Source organism: Danio rerio, chromosome 10 (genome assembly GCF_049306965.1).
Source record: "Danio rerio strain Tuebingen ecotype United States chromosome 10, GRCz12tu, whole genome shotgun sequence".
NCBI classification, from domain to species: domain Eukaryota; kingdom Metazoa; phylum Chordata; class Actinopteri; order Cypriniformes; family Danionidae; genus Danio; species Danio rerio.
This window is the reverse complement of record NC_133185.1, coordinates 2,237,501-2,262,500: the sequence shown is the minus strand read 5'-3', so window position 1 is coordinate 2,262,500 and position 25,000 is coordinate 2,237,501. Positions and strand designations below refer to the sequence as shown.

At 36.9% G+C, this 25,000-nt stretch overlaps 2 protein-coding genes across 4 annotated transcripts in view; one reads left to right on the top strand and one right to left on the bottom strand.

The window, feature by feature from the left end:
- The window catches only part of LOC141376283 (uncharacterized), a 778,518-nt gene that overhangs the window by 243,621 nt on the left and 509,897 nt on the right, over positions 1-25,000 (top strand). The gene's annotated exons all lie outside the window — the stretch shown is intronic.
- The window catches only part of apc (APC regulator of WNT signaling pathway), a 65,938-nt gene that overhangs the window by 34,702 nt on the left and 6,236 nt on the right, over positions 1-25,000 (bottom strand). The window contains exons 1-2 of one of the 3 annotated variants that reach the window (XM_005155523.5): positions 19,037-19,078; positions 9,093-9,245 (exon numbers count right to left, since the gene is read on the bottom strand). In XM_005155523.5, the coding sequence (XP_005155580.1) occupies positions 9,093-9,227 (135 nt within the window). In that variant the 5' untranslated portion in view covers positions 9,228-9,245; positions 19,037-19,078. Of the gene's footprint in view, positions 1-9,092; positions 9,246-19,036; positions 19,079-25,000 lie in introns of those variants that run through there. The other 2 variants (XM_017357938.4, NM_001143840.1) reach the window with 2 other exon arrangements.

Here is a 25,000-nt window from a genome sequence, read left to right as displayed (position 1 = left end):
TGACATAATTTAGGTGTGTTATGAAAAAAAAAAGGATGTCAAACAGAACGATACACCTTTAGTGACTCACGTCAAGCACCGGCACTGTAATATCAGCTCTAACTGGGAATGACTTGTGCATAATGATACGCAAGCACTGAGAAATAAATAATTTAATTATTTTATTTGTAATCAAGTTTAAATAAAATACTGAAAATAAAATGGCGTTTTTGCATGACACAAAACGTAAAACAATTTATTAAAATTAAGGGCTACTTATGTTTGCTGGAATAATTATATTATATAGGAGGAATATAAAATAAAAATTAAATTAAATTGAAAAAATAAAAAAAATTTAAAAATAAATAAACTAAACAATGTTTTTACATAAAAGAAATAAAATAATTAAAATGAAATAAAAAACAAAACAGTTTGTTTGATATGCTTAAAATTTTTTTATTTTGATTTCAATGCATAAAAAAATTACAAAAAAATTATTTATAAAAGATTTGTTATATTAAATAATAGCCATTTTATAAAGTTTTAGGATAGGCATTTATTATTAGTAGTAGTAGTAGTAGTATTATTGATGTTGCTTCTGTTGTTATTAATAATACACATAAATAAATAAATAAACAAATAAATAAATAAATAAATAAATAAATAAATGACAAAATGACAAATATTAACGTACATTTCTCATTTTCAAACATTGAACTATTAGAAGGAAAAAAACAGGAAAAATCAGTCTAATCTATCATGAACCCTTATCCCATGAACACAACACGCTAGCCTTGACCTACTATTCCAGTGTGACGAATCCCTTTGATTATTATTTTACTGGACAGCTGAAAATGTAGCACACACTTGAATTAAACACACACACACACAAAAATATGACTGTGATGAACTCGCAGCCTGTTCTCACACTCCGAGAAACCCGAACGGCTCTTGGTGCTACTGAATATTGCGCAGCGAAAGACAAGTAAAGTACATTTTTTGACGTGTTTATTTTCCGCCTGCAGATGTTTGTTTCAGAGGGAAAGGAAACCACCGCAGGATGAAGCGGAGCTGCATTCATCCATTAAACAAAGCCAGGAAGGGAGATCCTCTAAAATAAGCCGGCGGTATCTCACAGCCTGGGAAACGGAAAGGGCCTCTGAACACTTCCATGCAAAATGGGAACATAGTTATGATGTTGAGGGAAGAAAAGTGGAGCGTTTTCCATATATACATATACAGTCGAATTATAAGCCTCCTGTTAATTTCCTTGTCAAATATTTCCCAAATGATGTTCAACACATTCAGGAATTTTTCACAGTATTTCCTATAATATTTTTCCTTCTGGAGAAAGTCTGATTTGTATTATTAAAGCTAGAAGAAAAGCAGTTCTTAATTTCATTGAAGGTCAATATTATTAAGCACTTCCATGCAAAATTGGAAAACAGTTATGATGTTGAGGGGGAACAAAATGTGGAGCGTTCTCCCTTCAATGTCCCTGATGAATGAGAAAACCTCATTTTCTGTGCAACACTAAAGCATGGAGAGGCAGCGGTTTAATGTTGCAGGTTTAAACACCAACATGAGGACATCTGGCCGAAATCCTGCTAGAAACACTGCACTCCACACAGGAGAATAAGACGACAGACCGTCTAAAGCTTTATCGGCAGAGGGCAGCAGATTAACTCAGGAATAGCATGTGGAATCTCAGATTTAGGCAGCATATAACAAAACTGCGGAGAGAATTCCTATTCATAAATTACTAAAAGTCATCTTCTAATAAGCTATTTGTGATTGCAATATCATAAAAATATATAAAATATAGTCAAAATATATAAATAAGAGACGCACACACATGCATTACATACACGCGTAAATACAACATTTTACATATGCATAACTAATGATTTCATTTCTTTTTCTCATGTTTTATTCTAGTAAGTGACTATGTAAGTGATGGAATAGGGAAAAGCATCTGACAAATGCATAGATTTAAGTTTGATTTTCACAGCGGCATGCATTGCATTTAAGAGCCCCTATTATGCATTATAAAAGGTCATATTTTGGTTTTAGGGGTCTCCAACAACAGGCTGATCTGCATGCAAAGTCAAAAAACACTGTCATTGTGTTATAATCTGCATTTATTTTTACCTAATTATCCCAACAATTCCCATATGATTCGTTTAGCAATTCATTTGTTCCCAAACCCCTCCTTAGAGCGAAGCTAATCTGCGCTGATTGGTTTGAAGACCCATTCTGCTGCGATTGGTCGACTGCACTAAGCGCAAGACAGAGAGAAATGCCCAGCACAGCTTATCAACAATATTGAAGTAGTCAGAGTGCAGAGTGTATGTGTGAGCATACCTGCCAACACTCCCGTTTATTGCGGGAGTCTACTGTATTTCCAACACAATCTCACGGTAATTCGTAACTTTTTTATTTAGTGGCTAATTTGTATGAATTCGTACGATCTAATTCGTACAATTTAGTACGATTTGCTCATCTCGCAATGACGGTTAGGTTTAGGGGTGGGGTTAGGTGCCAACCCATCTTTTAAAAATCGAACAATTTCGTATGACTGAACTCGTACGAATTAGCCACTAAATTGGCAAAACGTAAAATACTTGCGTTTTCTCGTGAGATCAGGCAGGTATTTCAGACAGACCTCCCGCCACCCTCCGGTTTTGTTATTTGTTATCCCTGAAAACTCCCGTAATTCCCTTAATAATAAAAATATTAATATTAGTATTTATAATTTTGTAATATTCATTTGTTTTGTTTGCAATTATACTTTTTAAATATTGTTTTATTGTTATTGTTTTACTTTTCTATTCATTTTTGGAATCTTGCTTTTCAGAAAAAAACTGAAACGTGACATTTTATACAAAATGTTTTAGTTTTTTTTTACGTTTAAAAACTTACTGTTTATTCTTTCATTAAATCATTAACATCACAATCATCATTTAATCATTCGTAAATTCATTGGTTTGTACATGGTTCATTCTTTCTTCTTTTGTTTGTTTTTCGCTTGTTCTTTTATCATTCGGTCTTTGTTAATTTCTCGTTTCTTCGTTCATTCATTCATTCTTTTGTAAATTTGTTTTATCATTTGTTCAATTGTTTGTACATTCGTTCAATCCTTCGTATGTTTGTTTGTTTGTACATTAATTCGTTTAATTTTGTTTGTTCATTCTTTTGTTTATTTTTCATTCGTTCGTTTGTTTAGTAATTGGATCGCTCTTTTGTAAATATGTTTGATCATTGGTTCAGTCGTTCGTTCATTTGTTTAATCATATGTACTTTCGTTCAATCATTCGTACATTGTTTATTTTTCATTAGTTCGTTCATTCATTCTTTTACACATTTGTTTGATCTTTCGTACATTCATTCGTACATTTGTATGATCAATCAATTATTTGCTTATTCATTTTTTACTCATTTGTTCTTTACTTCAATAATTTGTTTAGTCATTCAATTGTTCATTCATACATTTGTTTGTTCGTATATTTGTTCATTCGTACATCTGTACATTTGTTTGTTCGTATATTTGTTTATTTGTTTGTTCATTCATTAATTTTCTTTTTTTGTTTATTTTTCGTTTATTCGCTCATTTGTTTATTTATTCGTTCATTCATTTCTTCACTCTTGTTTGTTCATTCGTACATTCAAAAAATTTATTTACTTAAAAATTAATTAAAAGTGATATACTATAATTAACAATCCTTTAATCTGAATTTAAAATAGCATGTTAACAAACAAAGCTTCAATTAATGGAGGTTTTGATTTTAGGTCATATCGTCCTGCCCTAGCAGCAAGTGCAAGCTGGAAGGCAGCATGATGCACTTCTGGCCTCCGCAGCATCTGTCGCAGTTAAAAACACACCAGGAAAACCCTAGATTCTTATTGCATGCTTTAAACACTGTGATTACGGCTGATGGCATAACTGCTGGCATCAGGGCGGTCTGGATGTGCCCAACATCAGATCATCCTAATGAAAGAGGTCACGTCCAAAACCTCTTACATAACCCAAACATGAACGGGGATTTCACTTCCTAAGAGCCAGTAAATACGGCAAATAAAAAAACTCCTTTTTTATGCAAATGGATGACAACTTAATTCATAAACAGGGCATAAAGAGCTCAGAGAGCGCCTGTGGCATTTGGAATCAGGATGACAAGGATATCTGGAGAACAGGGACATTAAATTAATGCATGAAAATGACTACATTTAAGGTCAACGTGAAACCAAATTACTACACGCCAAGAACAATAACTCGAAAGACATGATGACAGATACACTAGCATTAACAACAGTAATGCTATGTTTATTGTAAGTATTTTAGACACTAATACGGTCTGATTATATTTATCGATTATTACCTTGAAGAATTCATCACAAGTGATGAATGCAATGATCGTTCTTCTACTAGATCATCATCATCATTATATGTGTATTGTGGGCTTTGATATTCATATAGAGTATGTATAGAATTATTTAAACTAATTGGTTAACATTCTGATCATTTAGCTTGTATCACCAAGCTGCGTATTGAATCTGACATATTTTTAAGCTCAATCAAAAAATCTAAATCAGTCAATCAAATCACCATTTAATTAATCGAATTAACTCTTTAATGAATAGAATGCAATGAAACAATGTTAGTTTTTTTCTCTAATATAAAACCAGAATGTATGTGGCTTAGGGTAGAGTAAATATTCTTTAGAAGTGGTTTTACATGTCTATTTCCAACCTTAAGAACTGGCCCTAATGGGCAAATTAGGGTTAGGACCTTTAATGTGCAGTTAAAAAGCCTAATATAACTAAAGGGCGAATTTTAGAGATCAATCAATAATTTAAAATGTAAAAAGTGCTAAAAAAGTATGGCAAATTCTGATATATTTGATGTACAATTTTGACAAAAATAACACATTAAGAAGGTAAATACATTTTCTTGTTAACTCAAGTGTCTTTAAATCAAATGATAGCAACTCTAACTGATGTAATTAAACCAAAATAAAACTATAACCCTGATCCCTTTACGGTCATTTAGTCCTTTCCTCCCAATGCTATTCCCCGAACCAACCAAAAAGAGCCTCTGTTCTCCCTGAAGGACTGTGCAACGTATGAACATGCAGAGAGACGATCTGCTTCCGCTTCAATGATTTCTCCTCAGCAACACAAATCTCACGTCTTCAGAGCAACATGAACTCCCTTCAGGAGATTTATCAACATGTTAAACAGTATGAGATGTGAAAGTGATCTGTTTTTACAGCTGATCGATGATTCAACACAATATATTGCAGCATACAGTGGGGAAATAGGTATTGAACACGTCATGTTTTTTCCCTGGGAATAATATTTCTAAAGGAGCTGTTGACATTGAAGCAGATTTTGGTAAAAACCCAAACAATACAAAACATAAAAATAAAACAAGCAAAACTAAATCTGAGGAATAAGTTCTGTGTATTAACAATGAAATGACAGGAGGAGAAAGTCCTGAACAACTGAAATGAGTTTAATACTTTATATAAAAGGCAGTTTTGGTGATGGCAGCATAAAGACGCCTCTCATATGGAGAATGAAGTCACATGCATTGCTCAGGAGTGTCAAAATCTTGATGGTTCTGGGTGTCTCATCTATCAAATCTAAGCTTTATTCTGTATTTTCAATTGGATTTAAATCAGGTGATCGGCTGGGCCATTCTACAGCTTGATTTTCTTTCTCTGAAAGCATTTGAGAGTCTCCTTGGCTGTGTTTTGGATTAGTGTCTTGCTGAAATGGTTTCCTCTTCATCCTCCTGCTAATGTAGATGTTTGACTATAGCAGCAGATATTTATTTACACTGAGGAAGGGCAGAGGGTTGCTGAAGAACTACTGAGACAGAGTATATACAGGAGAGTAAAATTCAATACCTTTTAAGACCTTTTTTAAGACTCTTTCTATATATTTTAAGACCTTAAAGCCACTTTAGTTTCAAAGTACAGTATATTTACTATATATTAATGTAAAAAAACACACAAAACTAAAACGTTATTCATATACTGAATAAAACTCTATTAAATCCAGCTAATTCAGCAGGATGGCGCCTATAGAACTGCAGAAAGAATGGTGTTACCTTGGTTCCTGCAGTAAACAAAGCAGCATGATGTCAAATCTAGCAGGATTTTATTGATTTCAGAAACTAAACAGCGTCCTGATATTGGCAGATTTAATTCAGGCAAATTTTAGCATACAAAGTCAAAGTCAAAGACAGCTTTATTGTCAATTGTGCCACATGTACAGGACATACAGAGAATCGAAATTACGTTACTCTCAGACCCTAGGTGCCTAACATATAATATTAATATAAAAAGTACAGTGGGCGAAGCAGTGGCGCAGTAGGTAGTGCTGTCGCCTCACAGCAAGAAGGTCGCTGGGTCGAGCCTCGGCTCAGTTGGCGTTTCTGTGTGGAGTTTGCATGTTCTCCCTGCATACGCGTGGGTTTCCTCCGGGTGCTCCGGTTTCCCCCACAGTCCAAACACATGCGGTACAGGCTAAATTGTCCGTAGTGTGTGTGTGTGAATGTGTGTGTGGATGTTTCCCAGAGATGGGTTGCGGCTGGAAGGGCATCCCCTGCGTAAAAACTTGCTGGATAAGTTGGCGGTTCATTCCACTGTGGCGACCTCGGATTAATAAAGGAACTAAGCCGACAAGAAAATGAATGAATGAAAAAGTAGAGTTTTTAAGGAAAAGAAAATTTGCAATATATACAATTGTACATAAAATGTGGTCTAAAAATATACACAAGGAATAAAAATTTGTAAACAATACTAGGACATTAAGGGCATATAGCAAACGAGTGCAAACTAGAGTTGTGCAGATAAAGAACAATATATATTGCAAAAAGGGCTTGTAAACATAAAATTCAACCACACATTGCATCATCAAAAATGATATATAATATAATACCTTCAAAAATAGAATTGAATGCTTTTTAAGGTCCTTAAATTTCTGTACATTGATTTATCAACTAGTAATACTTTTTAATACCCCGTTGACACCCTGTGAGAGATTTCAGCTGCTGTCTGGCCTTTCACTGCTGAACTACACCTCCCTTTCTTCATGTGTTCAATACTTTTTCACTGTCATTTCATTTTATTACACAGAACTTCATTTGTAACCTAATTAGATTTGTTTTCGTTGCATATATAGATTTCTTTGGTGGTTACCAACATCTGGTGAAATTTCGAGTTTTCTGAGAAAGTGGTGACGTGTTCAACTCTAATTTCCCCCACTCTATCTTTATCCTGAACTTGTCTGAACCTCGTCTTCAAATTGTGCCTGCAATCTACTCTGACAGTCTCCCTCGAAAACGTGCACGTTAGCCAACTTGTAATGTCTTGCTATGTTCATTTTAGAGCTTAAGATCTTTTAAAAAGCCTCACTACTTTTTTTTTTCTCCTCTCTCCAGAGAGACTGCCAGGTCACATCCAATTTCTTAATGCCCACCTAGCAGGCTGTCTGCTCCGGCTTCAAAAGCTGAACTCAAAGAAGTGCCTGAAAAAGCTGCCTTTGGTGTCAGAAACGGAGAGAAGAAAGGCTACTTAGTGTGAAATCAGTGCTGGAGGACGGCATTTTTAGTCTTGAAAGTGTGCGGCATTAAAAGAGTGCCCAACCATCAGTCGTTGAGTACAAACCCTTTGAGGATGAACAGAAATTTAGTAAAGCTGTAAGAAAAAAATAAACATACACTGGTCTAGTTGTGTAGTTTTGTTCTGGCCTATTAGCACTTCGGCCCCGTTTACACTAGTGCGTTTTAGTTTTAAAACTGCGTTTTAGGTCAAAAACGATCCGCGTCCACACTAGCGTTTCACCTAGTGTTTTTGAACATATCTCCGTCCACACTACGCCACCAAATACGTATATCACGTGATCATTCGCGCACTCTGGGCATGCGCGTTCTAGTATAAACAGGAAGCGTGTGTCTCGCTCGGCATTTGGTAATTGTTAGTCAACAAACGCCGGTTGAACAATGAACGCAATGGCAAAGAAAGCAAGAGAGGTATTTTTGAGGACAGACGACGAGGTCGAGTTGTTACTAAATGTAACAAATGAATAACTGCACAATGACGCCTAAAACAGACAATAGTGCAAACAACGCTCCCATTTCTGTGCACATGTTGTTGTTTACTGTACTGTCTTCCGGTAGCGTTAAAGCCATGTGTTATTGTCACGTGATAGAGGCTTGACGAATAAGGGAAGGATACGCAATGACACTAAAGCCCAAATCTCACCGAATCTCAGCAGCCCCGCCTCCGTTTTCAGATGTCCCCGTTTTTCATCATCCACACTAAGACGGAGCAGCAGCGTTTCAGAATGAAAACGGCCTCTCCAACGTTTTCAAACCACTCCGTTTTTGGCGCTCGAAAACTCCAGCGTAGTGTGGACGGATGGCATAACCGTAGCAAAACGTATGCGTTTTCAAACTAAAACGTGTTGTCACAATACTGTAATTCGATACCAATCAGTACTGAAATTTTTAAAACATCAAATCCTGCTAACATTTGAGCACTGTTGAGTGCATTCTTAAACAGCGCTGATTTACTATTGTGTTCACATGCTCAACAGATATGACTGTGATTGGCCATGACGGTCATGAGTTCACTAAACTCATCGCTGTTTACTGAGTGTAACCACAGATACAGGGACACTGAAGCGTTTTAAAGGAGTGAAAATCAGCTGGTCTGTTTATAAGCTGACACACAAGCGATCCGCTGATGAATCGACTGATCTTCGCTGCTTTAATACATTCGAGTGTCCCTGTATCTGTAGTTACATTCATTCAACAGCAAGTTCGGTGAACTGATGACCTTCACGGCCAATCACAGTCATTTCTGTTGAGCATGTGAACACCATGGCAAATCGGCACGGTTTAAGAACAGCGCTCAAATGTTAGCAGTAAATGGACATTTTAAAAACGTCAGTCCCGATTGGTATCGAATTGCATTATCGTGAGAACACTAAAACCAGTTTGATTTTAATAAACTGTCTATGCTGGTCGCAAACAGAGCGCAAAATGAATGACTATGAAAATATAATTAAGCAGCTGTATATAAAATAAACAGACACTGCACCTTCATATTAGAGGCCTCCGTCTCCAGTTTGTTGAGGTGGTTGGAGTTGTCCTCGAGCTCTTGTCTCAGGTTGGAGTTCTCCATCTTCAGTGCCTCCACTTGCTTCAGCAGCTGATCATAAGACGCTGCAGCCATCTTGAACTATCTCTTGACCTGCAACATCCAAAAACTGAGGTTAGAGTCTGATTTATTCAGCTTGAGGTCAACATCTACAGATGGGACTATCAAATATACAAAAACAAAACAAAACCGGCAGAATAATTAAAGATTTATTTTTATTTAAAGACCATACATAACGGTCACACTGCGCCCACTTCCATTCATATGTATGTGAATGCGGAAATGACACATTTCGCTGCTTTTCAAAGTGCATGCTTGGTGAACTCTGACCTGCGAAATGTGAATGCATGACACAACTAGAAGATCAAAATGTCACTTCTCTGTACAAAAATGTAGGGGGGGGGGGTGATGGGGTGGGGGGGGGGGGGGGTAATTGAGAAGTGTAAGGAGAAGGGGGGCGGTGTTTGACAGAGTGTGCGAGACACGTCTAAAGAGCAAGGAGGGATCCGGTGAGAAGGGTGCGCGACTTATTCGAGGACCGGGAGGGAGACGCACGATTTCCTGGAGATTATCACTCGTTTGCAGGCATCCGGGAGACTCCATGCATTCTGCGGGATTGTCTGCGATTGTCTGCATTTATAAAGCACTCGGCAAAGGCGCAATGACCAGGAAAAAAAAAAAAGTATGGATGCTGACTGACAGCTGATAATAAAAGAGCGCTCTTTTCTCCAGGAGTCCACAGGTTTATTTTATTGAATTTTTTTTTTAAACAAGTTGTTTTACTATAGTTTATCACGGAAAAAAAAAAATTCTCATTTGGCCGCCATCTTTTAATCTAGGCCTTTTTAAACCAGTAGGTTTTATGTAATGTCCATGGCGTGATTTATGCATATGGCGTATGCCACAGCTTTAGATTAGTTTATATAAGTTACGTGGTGGATCTTCCGCTCTCTCTCATTAACATGCTTAAATACTTGTGCTATATAAAAGCTTTTTTAGTCCTCGTGTGTGAGATGTAAAGGGTCACGAAACACCAAAACACATTTTTTGAGCTGTTGACAGTCGTGTATGTGTCCCACACTGCTAAAAACACTATTAGGACACCTATATCTAACTAAAAAGTGTAAATTGGTTGTTTTTGCGTTATTTCAAGCAAATTCGTACTTCCGATTTGAAACGAATTTTTTGAAGCTGCGTCACGGTCATGACATAATAGCGTGTATTCCAGCGTGCAGACTGGACGTCTGTGCCAGAGTGTGTCTTATTACGTCTTACAGTGTGCTGCATTAATGCATGAGTAAGGCTTGGTTCAAACCAATCAGCGCGCTCTATTGTGCAACTTCATTAATATTCATTACTGTCACAGTGTTTAGACGACAGAGACGCCACGTTGTGTTGGCAAAACAAGCGTGAACTGTTGCTTTTATAGTTTGCTGCAGTGAAGTTTTGTTTTTATTTTCTCTCTGTGAGAGCGCAGCTGGAGTCACGCGTGGATTAACAGTGTACACGACGATCGACAACAATAACTTACGTGTCTAAGGAGGAACATTGTTTACCTGAGACCTGTGCTCATTGTTTATTCAGTTTGTTCGTATCGAACAAACTATTGCACCGAGTGTAAACATGTTAGCACTACCACCAAACTTTAACCTTGTGTAGGATTTTCACCACATTTTGTGACCGGAATAACACACGCGGCTTTCTGACGCTACCTGCCGTGTGCATCTAAGTTTCCTGGAAATGCTGAAGTTTTTTTTTTCTCTCATTCGCCGTGCGGTATCAAACATTGCATGAAAAACACAAACTTAGAGCAGTTCCTCAAATCAAATATCTCGTTCGTCGCAAGGGACATGAATGAATTCCCTGAATGAAAGAGGCAAACTGCAGGTAAAGTCCACCATTTAATAATTTGGCAAATAATTCGACTACAGATGTCCATGTAAACACAGTCCCTTTCTCCCCTGTGTGTTTGTGATTGTTTTTGACTCTGAAAGTCAGCGCGCCCAAATAGACACTCCCTCTTTTCTTTCTCCGACACTCCCCCTAAACAGAGCTGGACACGCCCACTTTTCTGACTTTTTCAGTAGAGGTGTGAAAACACCCTGCTGAAACGAGGGGGTTTCATGGCCCTTTAAGGATTGGGACTCTCAAACTGTTCGAGTCTGTTCCAAATGAAAGCATCAGAATTGTTGTCATTCGCTAGGGTTTTTAATGACACAAGACTCACATTGAAAGGTAAAATCTGATCTACCTGCTTACACTGCAGACGCGAGGGCACAGATCTGATTCATATCAGATAGATTTTCACATAAGAACAAGGCCTGAATCTGATGAGTAAATCGGAATCCATGTGAGTTTTTCCTGCTTGCATGCACATGGGCAATATCCCATCTGTGCCATATGGGGGGAAAAGATCGGAATTAAGTCACTTAAACCATGCAGTGTAAATGCAGCCTAAAAGAACAGTTGATTTCTCATTTGCAGAAGAGAGCATTAAAGGAGAGCTCATTGAATGTAAAAGAGCTCACATAATTGGACAAAGGGTTTCCTTGAGCGTGAGGTCAGTGAAAGCCCATCACGGTCATGAGTCAATCATGAGTGAGGGTCATCCTCTGAACTCTGCCGTTCATCAGGCATTGACCAGGTCATAAGACTCATGAAAAACTAAACCACGACTCATCATCACGTGCCTCACGTGGGTCTATGGATGGCAGTCGATGCCTAGCTGCCTTTTTTCTCTTTTACTCATGCAGTGAGCCCGGTCAAAAGAGGCAAAGCGACGGGAATCAAGAGCGTAGAGCTGCGTTTATGACAGGAGAAACTTTCTATTTATATCTCCGTCCTGAAGTTAAGGCCTGACCAACCATGTGGAAAAATCTATCACCACATCGCCACTAAATTACCACTGACATGCTGAAGATCAGCAGCAAGCCCTCCTCGGCTCCACATTTCTGTGGCGGCTCTCGAAACAACTCCATTTGGCATTTTCTGATGAACCTGCTTTATGATCCAGCAGATGGACATCCTTAAAGGGTCACGAAACACCAAAACACATTTTTTTGAGCTGTTGACAGTCGTGTATGTGTCCCACACTGCTAAAAACACTATTAGGACACCTATTTTTCACTAAAAAGTGTAAATTGGTTGTTTTTGCGTTATTTCCAGCAAATTCGTACTTCCGGTTTGAAACAAAATTTTGAGGCTGCGTCACGGTCATGAGAACTTAGCGTGCGTTCCAGCATGTAAACTGGACGTCGGTACCAGGGAGTGCCTTATTGCGTCTCTGAGTGTGCTGCATTAATGCATGAGTAAAGCCTGGTTTATACTTCTGCGTAACACACGTGCAGCGTGCAACGCGTATAGCTGTGCATTTATACTTCTGCGCGCTGTCTCTGTTGGTCTGCATTAACACTTCCAAAACGCTAGTTGGCAGTGAGGTGTAAATCTTCCTCTGTGTCGAGTTTCTTCGCTGTTGTTTTGCTTTTCCCTAAACCTTCCGGGATGTACAAGTGGCTCAAACTCGCTCATTTTAAGGAAGGAACCGGCGGACGTGCAGCAACTTTAACTATGAGGTAAACACAAAACAAAACTTTCCATCCGGAGCTCCTTCACAGGACTCCACACTCGTAAACAATCGCTCCATCGGGCTCGCACCATTCACACAGCTCTCGGTGTGGAAAAAACCCTGCTGACCCTTTAAGTACGATTAAGTATGACAAATGCTTTAAGAGTGTTTAAGCTGCAGTCATGTCATCTTGCAAACTCCAAAATATGTATTATGGCAACACAATCAACACCTAAAGGCCATAATCATACATCATTATCCATCCCTAGTTTTCACAAAGCATTGCAATACATTTAAATGCACCTCACTGACAAGGCCCTTATTTTGTTGGTCTCTTGCTGAAGTGCACAAGTACCACTCAATTAACTTGTATCCAAAACCGCTTATGAGCTGGAAAGGAATAGAATGGATTTGGATTGCTACTATGATTTATTTTGATCATAATCTGCATGGTGTTGTTGGACAGGATAATTATGACTGCCTTGTTTTGGTGCACTCTCTCTCAACGCGCCCCATAATGATTACAGGCAGGCAGGTCAGTCTTCTGAGGCTGTTCAAACACATTTACGCACATAAGCGTATGCACTGCGAAAGCGATCTGATTAAACGCATTTTCCACTGCCTCTCCGAGTGGATGAATATCGACAAGCTCAAATTTAAACACTATACATGTATGTGTATTTAGTGTAATCTAAAATGCATCTTACTAGTACACAGTGACTTTAGGGTCAAATTAGAACTGGGTGATTTAACTGAAGTGGTACTCATTTGCATTTTGTCAGTAAATCTGGTTGTAATAAGTGTTTGGATAGCAGAATTTAATACGCAGAATCAAAGTACACTGATAAGCTGCACAAAACATCAGTTTATTCATTCGTTATTGAATGAATTGGGTTTAATTAGTCAATAATGACATTTTCAAATAATCATTCAGCGGTAACGATAGCTGTTTGCATTACTTTTCAATAAACTACGGCTGTAGTGTAAGCTTCACGTGAAATTTCAACACATAATAACGTGTTTTTATTGCATCCTCAGCTCAAAACTACAGTCGAGAGTTTATAAATAAATACTTCATTGAAATGATTCAATAGTAGCGTGTTTATCAGCCATGCTGAATCAAAGAAAGCAGTTGAATCTGCTGTTTATTCAGCGACCGCTATTTTCCCCAAAGGGATTTTCTGGGTTTCTTTGTGTGAGTATTTAAACGAGTTTGTGAGTTTCTGCAGCAGTCTTAGGAGAGAACCCTAGACACTTCCTCCAGCTCCTTCGGGGGGATCCCAAGGCGTTCCTAGGCCAGCTGAGAGACATAGGTTTAAACGTACTATCATAAACTTGTTTGGTAAGCATCTACTATAAGACAGAAAATATTCCTTTACAAACCTTATTGTAGTGTTGTTGAAAGAACTTCAGTACCAATTGATACAGAAATTGTAAAAATTGTATTTAAATCACTATAAATCAGCGATGTTTAAGAAAATTGCTAACAGCGCTCAAAAGTTAGCGGGAAATGAAAAAAAAAATCAAACATTTGGATATTAGTTATTAATATTACTGAAATTAATATTAAAAATGAATGAATATATATTTATACATATTTACATGAGTAAACGTTTGAAAATACAGATTCAATTAGGGTTCTCACGATACTGGAATTCGGTACCAATTGATACTGAAATTTTTAAAAGGTCAATTTCTCACTTACATTTGAGCGCTGTTGAGCACGTTCTTAAACAGCGCTGATTTGCCATTGTATTCACATGCTTACCAAAAATGACTGTGATTAGGTGTGAAGGTCAACAGTTTTGAGTGTAAACACAGATATAGGGACACTGGCGCACTCAACGGCTAGCGGAAAATGGAAGTTTTAAAAAATTTTGTATCGACTGCTACCGAATTCCAGCATCGTAAAAAGCCTAAATTCAATGATGGTCTAAATATGTAGATTTCTTAAACACAATGACTGGGAGATAAGATTTGTGAGCATGCAGAAATCTGCAAATTTCTACAGATTTTTTGCCCATCATTAGAGTCTATTATAGTTGTGTGTACGTTTATATTTATTAAATGTTATTAAGTTCAGTAATATTATTGACGAACATAAAAATGCTCATTTGATTCATAAAATCCAGTTTAGTAGATATATTACATTGAAACATTAAATAAAAGTTTAAAAAGTATTACTTTATTTAATATAAATATTTAGTTACGATACACCCAAAATCATTCTGCATAAATCCGCAGATTTTTTTTTTTTTTTACAAAACTCTGCACAGAAACAGCAAAAAAAATGTGCAGATTCTGTCTGGTCCTTTATATGAGCAATGCAAACATGTGTATTTACCTTCAAAACAGGTTTTTCAAAAATACAAATTTGCGCATGGAAACAACCAAAAAATTGAAATGAAAAAAAATTATGCTTTCTACAGTGAAGAATTCAATTCAATTCATTTTTATTTGTATAGCGCTTTTACAATGTAGATTGTGTCAAAGCAGCTTCACATAAATGGTCAATAAATAGTAAAGATGGTGTTATCATAAACATTACACATTACACAATAAACTGAATTCCACTTTCACCACATTGTGTTTGAGCCAGGTTTTATATTAACGAACAGCTCTGAATTACAAGAAGCTCATCAATGTGGCAGGGCTAATTTGCAGCTGCGTCCAATCAATGTGGCTCCTCAACAGACTCTGCCACTGTTTCCAGGCCATTACAAAGCAGAAATCATCAAATATAAAAACAGAAAGATCTTCCATTTTGGTACTTCATGATATGTTGGTCAGATTTTAACACAACAATTGTCAAAAATGTACGAGCTCAATACAAATCAAGCATTTCTTAATTCAAACGTATAAATATATAGCAATTTTTGATATTTTTCCTGTAGTATTATGGCTGAATGGTGCTTGAAACATTTGACTTTGCAGTGATTTGGTTTTGCTGCAATATATATTGCAATTTGGATTTAGTCTCACAAGAAGATTTGAATAAGGAAAATTGGGAATATTTGGAAAGATTTCATTCATATGGAATGACTGGGGTGATTATGAAGAGCATCTATAATATATAAATATAATAAATGAATGATTATATTACAATTTGAGTTAAATAAACCACACTGCAGATGCACACATTGCAATATTGGTGCTCAAGCGATATATTGTTCAGTCCTAGTCTGAATTGGTGTTGTCAAAAATATTGCTATATATATATATATATAAATATCGATACTGGCATTTTTAAAATGATGCAATCTTGATTTTGGTAAGTGCCAATGCTGGTTTTACTCTCTCTCTCTCTTCTCACCAGCGGGGAGTTAAAGAACTATCAAGCTACTTTACCTTTTTGTCATTTAGAAATGTGCAGATGTGATTACAATGTGACAGATTAGCCAAACAACAAAATAAAATCAGCGTGCTCCCTGTCAAATCAAATTACGTAAAAATGTAAAACACTGTGTGATTGAGTTTATTTTTTTCCCATTTCACTTCATTTGTTCACTAAAGATTGGGGGTACTCAAACTTTTTCTTATGAAGGGCTATGAAGTAATTCACTAATTTATTAAGATTTAAAAATAAATAGAAAAATATTTTAATCGTATTAATAACTAAATATATATATTTTACATTCTATAATGAACTTTATTGATTGATAATATCGACCAATATTATATATATTATATAACAATTATATTATTTATATTATTGGTCGATGTCTTGTGCATTGTCCTCTATCTATGACTGAAAGTATTTACATTTATAAAAATCTGATATGCAACATTTCATTCAAACATTTAATTTCAGTTTGCAGTTTTTTAGCTCAACAAAGAAAGAAACAAACAAACAAAAGTTACAGTTAAATTAGAAATGACGATCTCTGTTCATTTGACAAGTGTGAGTGCTCTGAATCTGTCCAAGGCACGGTTCAGTTGGTCGGCCCTGGCCCGGTTGGAAGTGGTGTGCCAGAGCGTGCTTCGGTTAGGCTTGGGTGCGGTACGCTTGTAGTGTGAGTGCAAAGTGCTCCTGAGCACGAAACTGAAGACGTGACGTCACTTTAAAGGGACTATTTTATATGGATTTATTAATCATTTTTACTGTTTAATAAACGCAAACTGCCACAGCTTATTAAAGATGAAACCCCTCACTGCACGACAGCTGCGCCTTCAGCAAACCTCCTAAAACCTGCAGCACGAGGACTTTATGATTATTTAGTTGTGGATCTTTTCTGCAAAATGTTTGACTGAGTGTTACTGCATCTTAAACGACTAAAACAATATAACTAAAGCAAAGTCCACTGTGCTGAGCGAAGTTTTCATATTTCACTATTATTTGTTTTAACAAACATAATTCACTGTGTTTAGACCACGTCAGACATATAAAAGGATTACTTATGCACATCAGCTCAAAAACAGAGGAGAACGGGCCTGAAGCGCACAGCATAAGGTAAGAGATGACAGCTGTCTGTGCTATCTGGGGCTGCTTATTGATCATACGTGTATTGTTTTTACTTCTGCGCCATGGAAACACCACAATTCATTTAGCAACTGTTTGATATGTGAATATAATTCAGTAAAAAGAATGCCAGAACCATATGAGCACCGGCAGGAACTTTCATTTGAGCTATAGCTTGTACATGTGTCATATATGAACCACATGAAAATAAACCAATGTTCAATAACAAGCTCGGGTATCCAAAATACTGTGTATTTAGGTGTAAATAACTTTTGTACAGTAGAATAAAAACCAAAGTGATGCATATGTGCATAAAATATAGATACTACACTTTCAAACGACACCACTTACGGGGGTCTGGTGCAACGCTAGCCCTTTAAATCTGAAAGCGAAAGTCGATGACGTCATGGACCCGGTACCGGGTTCGCAGAGTTTATCTGGTTAACTGACTTTATTTGTCATAATTTCATATATTTTATGCTGATGCACTCCTCTGCATATCATTCCAACCAACATAACATTAATAATCTTTCCAAATACCATCCTGAGAAACTACAGTATATTCATAATCGCAGAAAAAGAAATCATCATAAACCCAGTTTTTTCCAACATCATGCAGCCCTACCAGTCTGTAATATACACACACGATTACAAGATCTTCCCATTCTGAAACATCATGCATAATTAACCAGCAGGGGATGCATATGATTTAATGCCAACATTACGTTACGCATGTTATGAGGGCAGAATGAGTCCGATTGCCACAGAAATCCGCTGACACACATCTGATGACACACATTTTGCTAATAAACAAACTAGCACTTTTAAAAAAGGTAACAAAAAACCAATGAAGATGAAGTAAATAAATATAACACAATTATTAATCTTGCCAAACAGCCGTAAGCGTAGCTTCAATTTTGTGTTAGCTTACAGATCAACTCTAATGACATCTAAACGTGATTACTGATATATTATTTAATAAAAACCTGAAGCTCTCTGGCGTGTAGACCCAGCAAAATGGTCGACATGTATTCAGCAAAAAAAAAAAAAAGGCTGGAGGTATGGAGACAGAATCAAAAGGAGACAGGGAGGAGAAGAACATCTCATTAATATTTCAACACTTTCTTCCTAAAAATGTCAGCACAATGCATCTGATTTTGTTTGTACGCTCCACATCGCTAACACGGCCATTTAATCCGCTGCATTTCCAAATAAACATCCATTCGCCTGCATTTGCTCAGCCGAGATGCAGTTGTGCATGCGATGCTTATAATGCATTATAGCGTTCACCTCTTCAATGCAAGAGACAAAATTCCCTGCAGTCAACTGCAAGAGATGCCCTTCCCTCCACGCACAAAGACACAGCCATCACCTCCCATCCTCATCCCACATATGCACGAAACCAACCTGTGTTTTATTGCAACAGATCCACCATTAAGCATCAGCTTTGTTCAAGAATAAATCAAGAAGGAGAGAAGGAGAGAGAAAAAAAAAAAAGCGCTTTTCTCTGGCAGAAGCCTCTCCATCTTGACAGAAGCAGTTATTGCTTATTTACTGAGAAATCCGCGGCTGAGATCACTATAAATAATCAGCCTGCTCGCGCATCTGTCCCCGCGCAAGCACAAAAGAGCCTTTTTTTTATGCGTCCTGATGATAAAGCCAGAATCCCAATCTATGCACATCCCCCCACACCCTCTCTCTCCATATCCAGCCATCAAAACAAAAGGCTTATCGGCACCGCCTTGCATTTGCACACAAACGTGCTATTATTCGCCGGCCGCTGAATAGCTGGAATATAAGACGGCGCATCTGTACATTTGCATCTTTTTTTTTTTAAGCGAGAGAGAGAGAGAGACTTACCCCATTCTGCACCAGTGACAGCCTCCATCCCAGCAACCCATCAACTGTGTCAGTTGCCGGAGAGCATCTAGCCAGCCCTGTCACATGGGCGAGGGCTTGGCCAATCAGAAGGCAGCCAGCCTAGGCCGGTGTTGGTGCAGTGGCTGATGGTGGCTGGCCAGATTTCTGCCCAGCTGCTTCCCTTGACTGGGTTGAAAAAGCTGTGGTGGGGGAAGTGGGGCAGCCCCAGGGGCATATAGGAGACCCACAGATAGGTCATGATAATGCCTGAAGGTCACGTGAGTTGATATGCGACGAAGGGATCGATATGGTAACCCAATGCACGTCCAATATAAAACCATGATGACATTAAAAACAAACAACAGAAATATGCAAATAATATTTGTTTTTGTTTTCCGAATATTTCCCAAATGACGCTGAACAGATTCAGGAACTTTTCACAGTATTTCCTATAATGTTTTTTCTACTGGAGAAAGTCTTATTTGTTTTATTTCAGCAAGAATAAAAGCAGTTTTTAATTGTTTTAAAGCCATTTTGAGGTCAATATTATTAACCCCCTTAATAGGGCTGTGCAATTAATCAAAAATCCGATTTTGATTTTGATTATGGCTTCTAACGATTATGAAAAACCATTAATCGAGATAAACGATTATAGCATCATATACCAAAAGCGCGAAAGACCGCATGCTTATGTGTGTGTGCAACACGCGCACACGCAGAAGCACGCGGTCAGCATTCGGCCTCATTCGCACACTGAGACGAGCAGAGGAGCGCAGACATCTTAAGTAATCTTTACATGAGCGCTTTAATGATCAAATAAGTGTCAAAACGCGGTGATTAGTGATTACATTTACATTTTACATTTACATTTAGTCATTTAGCAGACGCTTTTATCCAAAGCGACTTACAAATGAGGACAAGGAAGCAATTTACACAACTAAGAGCAACAATGAATAAGTACTAAAGGCAAGTTTCAGGTCTGTAAAGTCTAAGAAGGGAAGTGTTAGTAGTTTTTTTTTTTTTTTTTGTACAATTAGTGTGATATTCAAATATTCATATTAACCCTAATTTGCATAATAAACAAACGAGTTGAGAATCAAAACATACGTGAAAGAGAAACCATTAAAGTGACAGTGCGAAATGCTGCCGATTGTTTTATCATTAATCAAACGACGAGAAATTAAATTTCCGTTTAAATGGAAAGAAGTTTTTTTTACTTATTCCTGAACATAATAGCTTTGATATCTCATGTCTAATTACTGATTTGTTTTATCTTTGCTATGATGACAGTACATAACGTTTTACTAGATGTTTTTCAAAATACAAGCATTCAAATTAAAGTGCAATTCAAAGGCTTAATTAGGGTAATTAGGCAAGTCATTGTATAACAGTAGTTTCTTCTGCAGACAATCAAAAGATATATTGCTTAAGGGGGCTAATAATATTGACCTTAAAATGGGTTTCAAAATATTTAAACCTGCTTTTATTCTAGCTAACATAAAAGAAATAAGACTTTTTCCAGAAGAAGAAAAAAATATTAGAGGAAATACTGTGAAAATTCCTTGCTCTGTTTAACATAACTTGGGAAATAGTTATTTTAAAAAACTAAATTCTCAGGAGCGCTAATAATTTTGACTTCAACTGATAATCGTTTTGAATAATCTTGATTACAATTATGACCAAAATAATCATGATTATGATTTTTTCCAAAATCGAGCAGCCCTACCCCTTAAGCATTATTAGTTTTGGATAGTCCACAGAACAAACCACTGTTATACAATGACTTGCCTAATTACCCTAACTTTACCCTAATTACCCTAGTTAAGCCTTTAAATGTCACTTTAAGCTGAATACAAGTGTCTTGAAGAATATCTAGTCTAATATTATTTACTGTCATCATGGCAAAGATAAAATAATTTTTTTAATAAAATAATTAAAAATGAGTAAATTAAACTATTATGATTAGAAATGTGTTGAAATTAGGGCTGCACGATTAATCTCGATTCGACCCTACACACAATCTTAATTCAGCTTTTCTATGATTCAGCCAATTATATTTTCAATGTCAGGAGAGAAGCTTAAAGGCGGCCGCACAGGTCCTCACAGGAACACGAACACCTTCAAATGCCGTTAAAAGTGTCACATACTGTATTTATAAGGTCTAATTCACCCAGAAATGTCATTTCAGTCTCATGTAATGATTTATTTGCGGCCGCAAAATCACACGTGAGCTCGGTAGCGTTATTTATTCAGCTGATTATTTCTTCATTTTATTTGTAATAAAGTTACAGGTTCTAAGTTCTGTTTGGTAAAACCAAAAGTGTCTTGCAGTGATGTTTTTGTAATATATGGAGGCAAATTAAATGTTTGGCTGACTCGAAAAATGGTCCGATTCATGACTAAAAAAAACAGAATGTGATCCGAACCGTGAGATTTGCGATTTATTACACCACTACATATTTTAAAAATGTATGTTAACAGATTTAAAACCAAATAAATTCTGAACTGAAACATGCTTATCTTGCTTTAAAAGTAATTCAGATTCCAATATATTTTGGAGAGAGAGAGAGAGAGAGAGAGATAAGAGCAAAGAGAAAATGCAAGAAGCAAATAAAAATATATTAAATTATGAAAAACAAAAGTGTTGCATAAAATCCCTAATTTCCCCAAGAATAGTCTGGGTAAACTCTGCCTTTAAAGTTTCCCAAAACACAATTAATCATAAAAACAACTGTTGCTAATATGATTTTCATGCAATCAAATAGATTGCTATAGCTAAACACAGAAAGTGAGCTCAACAGTCACCCTAGCATGTGGGATTAATATTTAACATAATGCAAACTATTTCAGCACACTTTATAGCAATGTGAACAATATGCTAATTCAGTAATCTTAATCTCTTTTAATTACAAAAAGAACCATATTTTAGGTACAAAAAATGATATATTCATAACAGATAACTTCAACACAAGCAATTCAGATGTTTCCCAAATTATCCACGCAAGACGCACAAATACCCAATGCTACACTAACACATACAATACCCAACTGGCAGCCTAATAATGGACCTTATTCATGAAACACAAGCAGAACGAATCGGTGAAGGCTGTTCATTTGGTACAGATGACATACATGCATACAGATTTATATACGATTCACACAGAAATTTGTTCTGCTGGAGATTGAGTGATTTTTCATGTCACAGATAGTTTGAAGCCAAAGCACATTGTATATATAATATTTGCTCCAAATTCTAAAGGGTAGGGCTGCACAACACTGGAAAAAACAGATATATATGCAATATCTGTCTGCCATATATAACGCGATATGAGCATAATTAGACAAGATGACTATTAATTCATGATTTAACGTTGATTGGATGATTTTGTAGGCGAGTATATCTGCAAAAAATACACAAAATGACAACACAAATACAAAATACAATGAATTAAGGCACAGATGAAACAATAGAATAAGGATAGAAACTGTTTTCACTGGACTCAACAGTATTGAAGTACAAAACAAATTCAATAATCAAATGCAAAATAACTTTGTTGTATAAATTTATAGAAACCAGTAGACCTACACATAATATTAATATTGTTGTTTTACCATTTGTTTTAGAAAAAAACAATAATCTCATATCAAGCTTTATTTTACATCTACAGAATTGTGAGTCCATCAAAATAGGACTGCACAATACATCGAAAAATGATTGTGATAATAGTATATGCAATATCCATAGCGCAAAGAAGTGCAATAAATTAAATTAATGCGCTAATCATTTGTGTGCTGCATGCATTGGTGGTTTATCTAAATCTGACCAATCAGATGCAAGGTAAATAAATTGTAAAAAAATATTGTTATTGCAACATTTAACAACTAAGCAAATCTTCCTAGTATTGTGCAACCCTAGTATCAAATTAGAGCTGCCCGATTTTGGCTAAAATGAGAATTTCCAAAATTTTTAATAAACCAAAATAGTTACCATATTTTATTCATAACTTTCTGAAGAGAAAAAAACAAACAGTCGTTTATAGTTACTATATAGTTACTATAGTAGCTTTTGGTTACTAGTTCTATTGGATTGCCACCCCTGGGGTAATTACACTATATTAAAGACACAGCAATAGCGTCAGATGCAGCAGATTGATTTTATGGCACCAAGTTAAACTTTCTGGCCCGTTTACAGCACTGACATACATTTAAAAAATTAAACCAATAATAGACTTGGGTCTATTGGAGTGTGTGTGCCATTGTAGGCTTCTGTATTTATAGCTACCTCAGAGGATACTGGGTGTCGGGAGTCACTGGCATTATCATTTTGGGGGTCGCGAGTCACGAAGAGAAGTTTGGGAACCCCTGGTCTAGGGGGTCGATTCGAGATCGCAATCTTTTTTCGATTAATTGTGCACTCTATATCAAAGTCTCCATTAAACACACTGGCTATCTGTATGATTGCATCCCAGCCACATAAATGTCCAACGCTGAGTATTTTCTGCTACTGTACAACTGTATCACTGCAATTACAGTCTGTAGAGTTCCTGAATAAGTCTTTACGAATAATAAATCGTGCTCTGTGATTTGCTTTTTCTAGCTGAGGCGGTGAATAGATAACACAGACGGGGAGGGAAGGGGGGCTTTCTCTAGAAACGCTGCAAGTGTTTTTTTCATGTAAATGAGCTTTTGGGTCTTTGAGAGCTGAAAAATGGACATTGGCAGAGACTCTTGTTGGTCAGTCCTCTCTTGTAGCGCAATTCAATGGGAAACTGTCCGTACTTTTTCTTCCTTGTGTGGGAAAACATCCCAAATAGGAGGGGAAAGGTTAAGGTTTTGTGCGGGTTTATAACCCTCAATCTTTGGTTCTTTCCTTAAGTATTCCTGCTCATTTAGTGCCAGTGTGTGCTATTTGGGATTAGTAATGCGATTACATCAATTGAATCAATCTGATAGGTATTCATACAAACTAGAGCTACATGGTATTGGAGAAATCTGATATTGGAATATTTAATTTTTCTGCGATATGTGTCAGCATTGATCTTGCAATGTGCGCATCCGCAATAATCACAATCCCAAAGAGATGCAATGTCCAGTCTGAATTATAGTTGACCATAGCTACAGAGTTGTATTTAATCTCTGTATTTATTAGGAATGCCACGGTTCTCAATATAATGTTGAACCGTACGGTACGACCTCCACGGGTCAATACGCGCTTGAGAATTGCTGTTTTCTCGGTTTTGCGTTTAAATAATTTGTGTTTTATTTCTCCCTGAATTGACTGTGTGTGCCTCTAAATCCATGAGCTGAGATGAGGAAAATTTAGAGGGTGCTTGACCATCATTCCACACGTTAACATCGAGAGTGGCGGTGAAGTGAGGCTGAGGCAACAGTACGAGGAAGCGCCGGCGAAGCGAGGCAACAGTACAAGAAAGCGCCGGCGCCTTTCAAATCTGCGGAGGGAGGACATTTCGGTTTTGCCGGTAAGCAAAATATCAATAAAAACGGTGAACATAAAATAACTGTGTGCAAGCATTGTTTTACACGTATAACCATGACTGCACATCTGCAGCGCCATCACCCAGCAATATCACTGTCTGAAGGCAGGACAGCAGAGAAGGTAATAAAGTCCTCCAAATAGCAACAATCCCTCGCTAAATCTTTTAAGCAAACAAACCAAACTGGGTCCGAGACACATATAAAATAAAGGCAGTGCGGGTGATTATTGCTAAAGATTTGCAGCCGTTTTCAGTGATGGTAGATGTGGGCTTCTGTCATCTTATAAAAGCACTCCATCCGCGTTACAGACTACAGTCTGGCATTTTTTCAGCATCAAGATAATTAAGATGGTTTATTTACGTTTACTGAAGTACAAATATGTTTATTTGAAATGGCCAATTTATCTTTATTAACTCCACATGTGTGTTTATTTTCAAAGTGTGGGATTTTATGTGTTCCCCAGTTTGT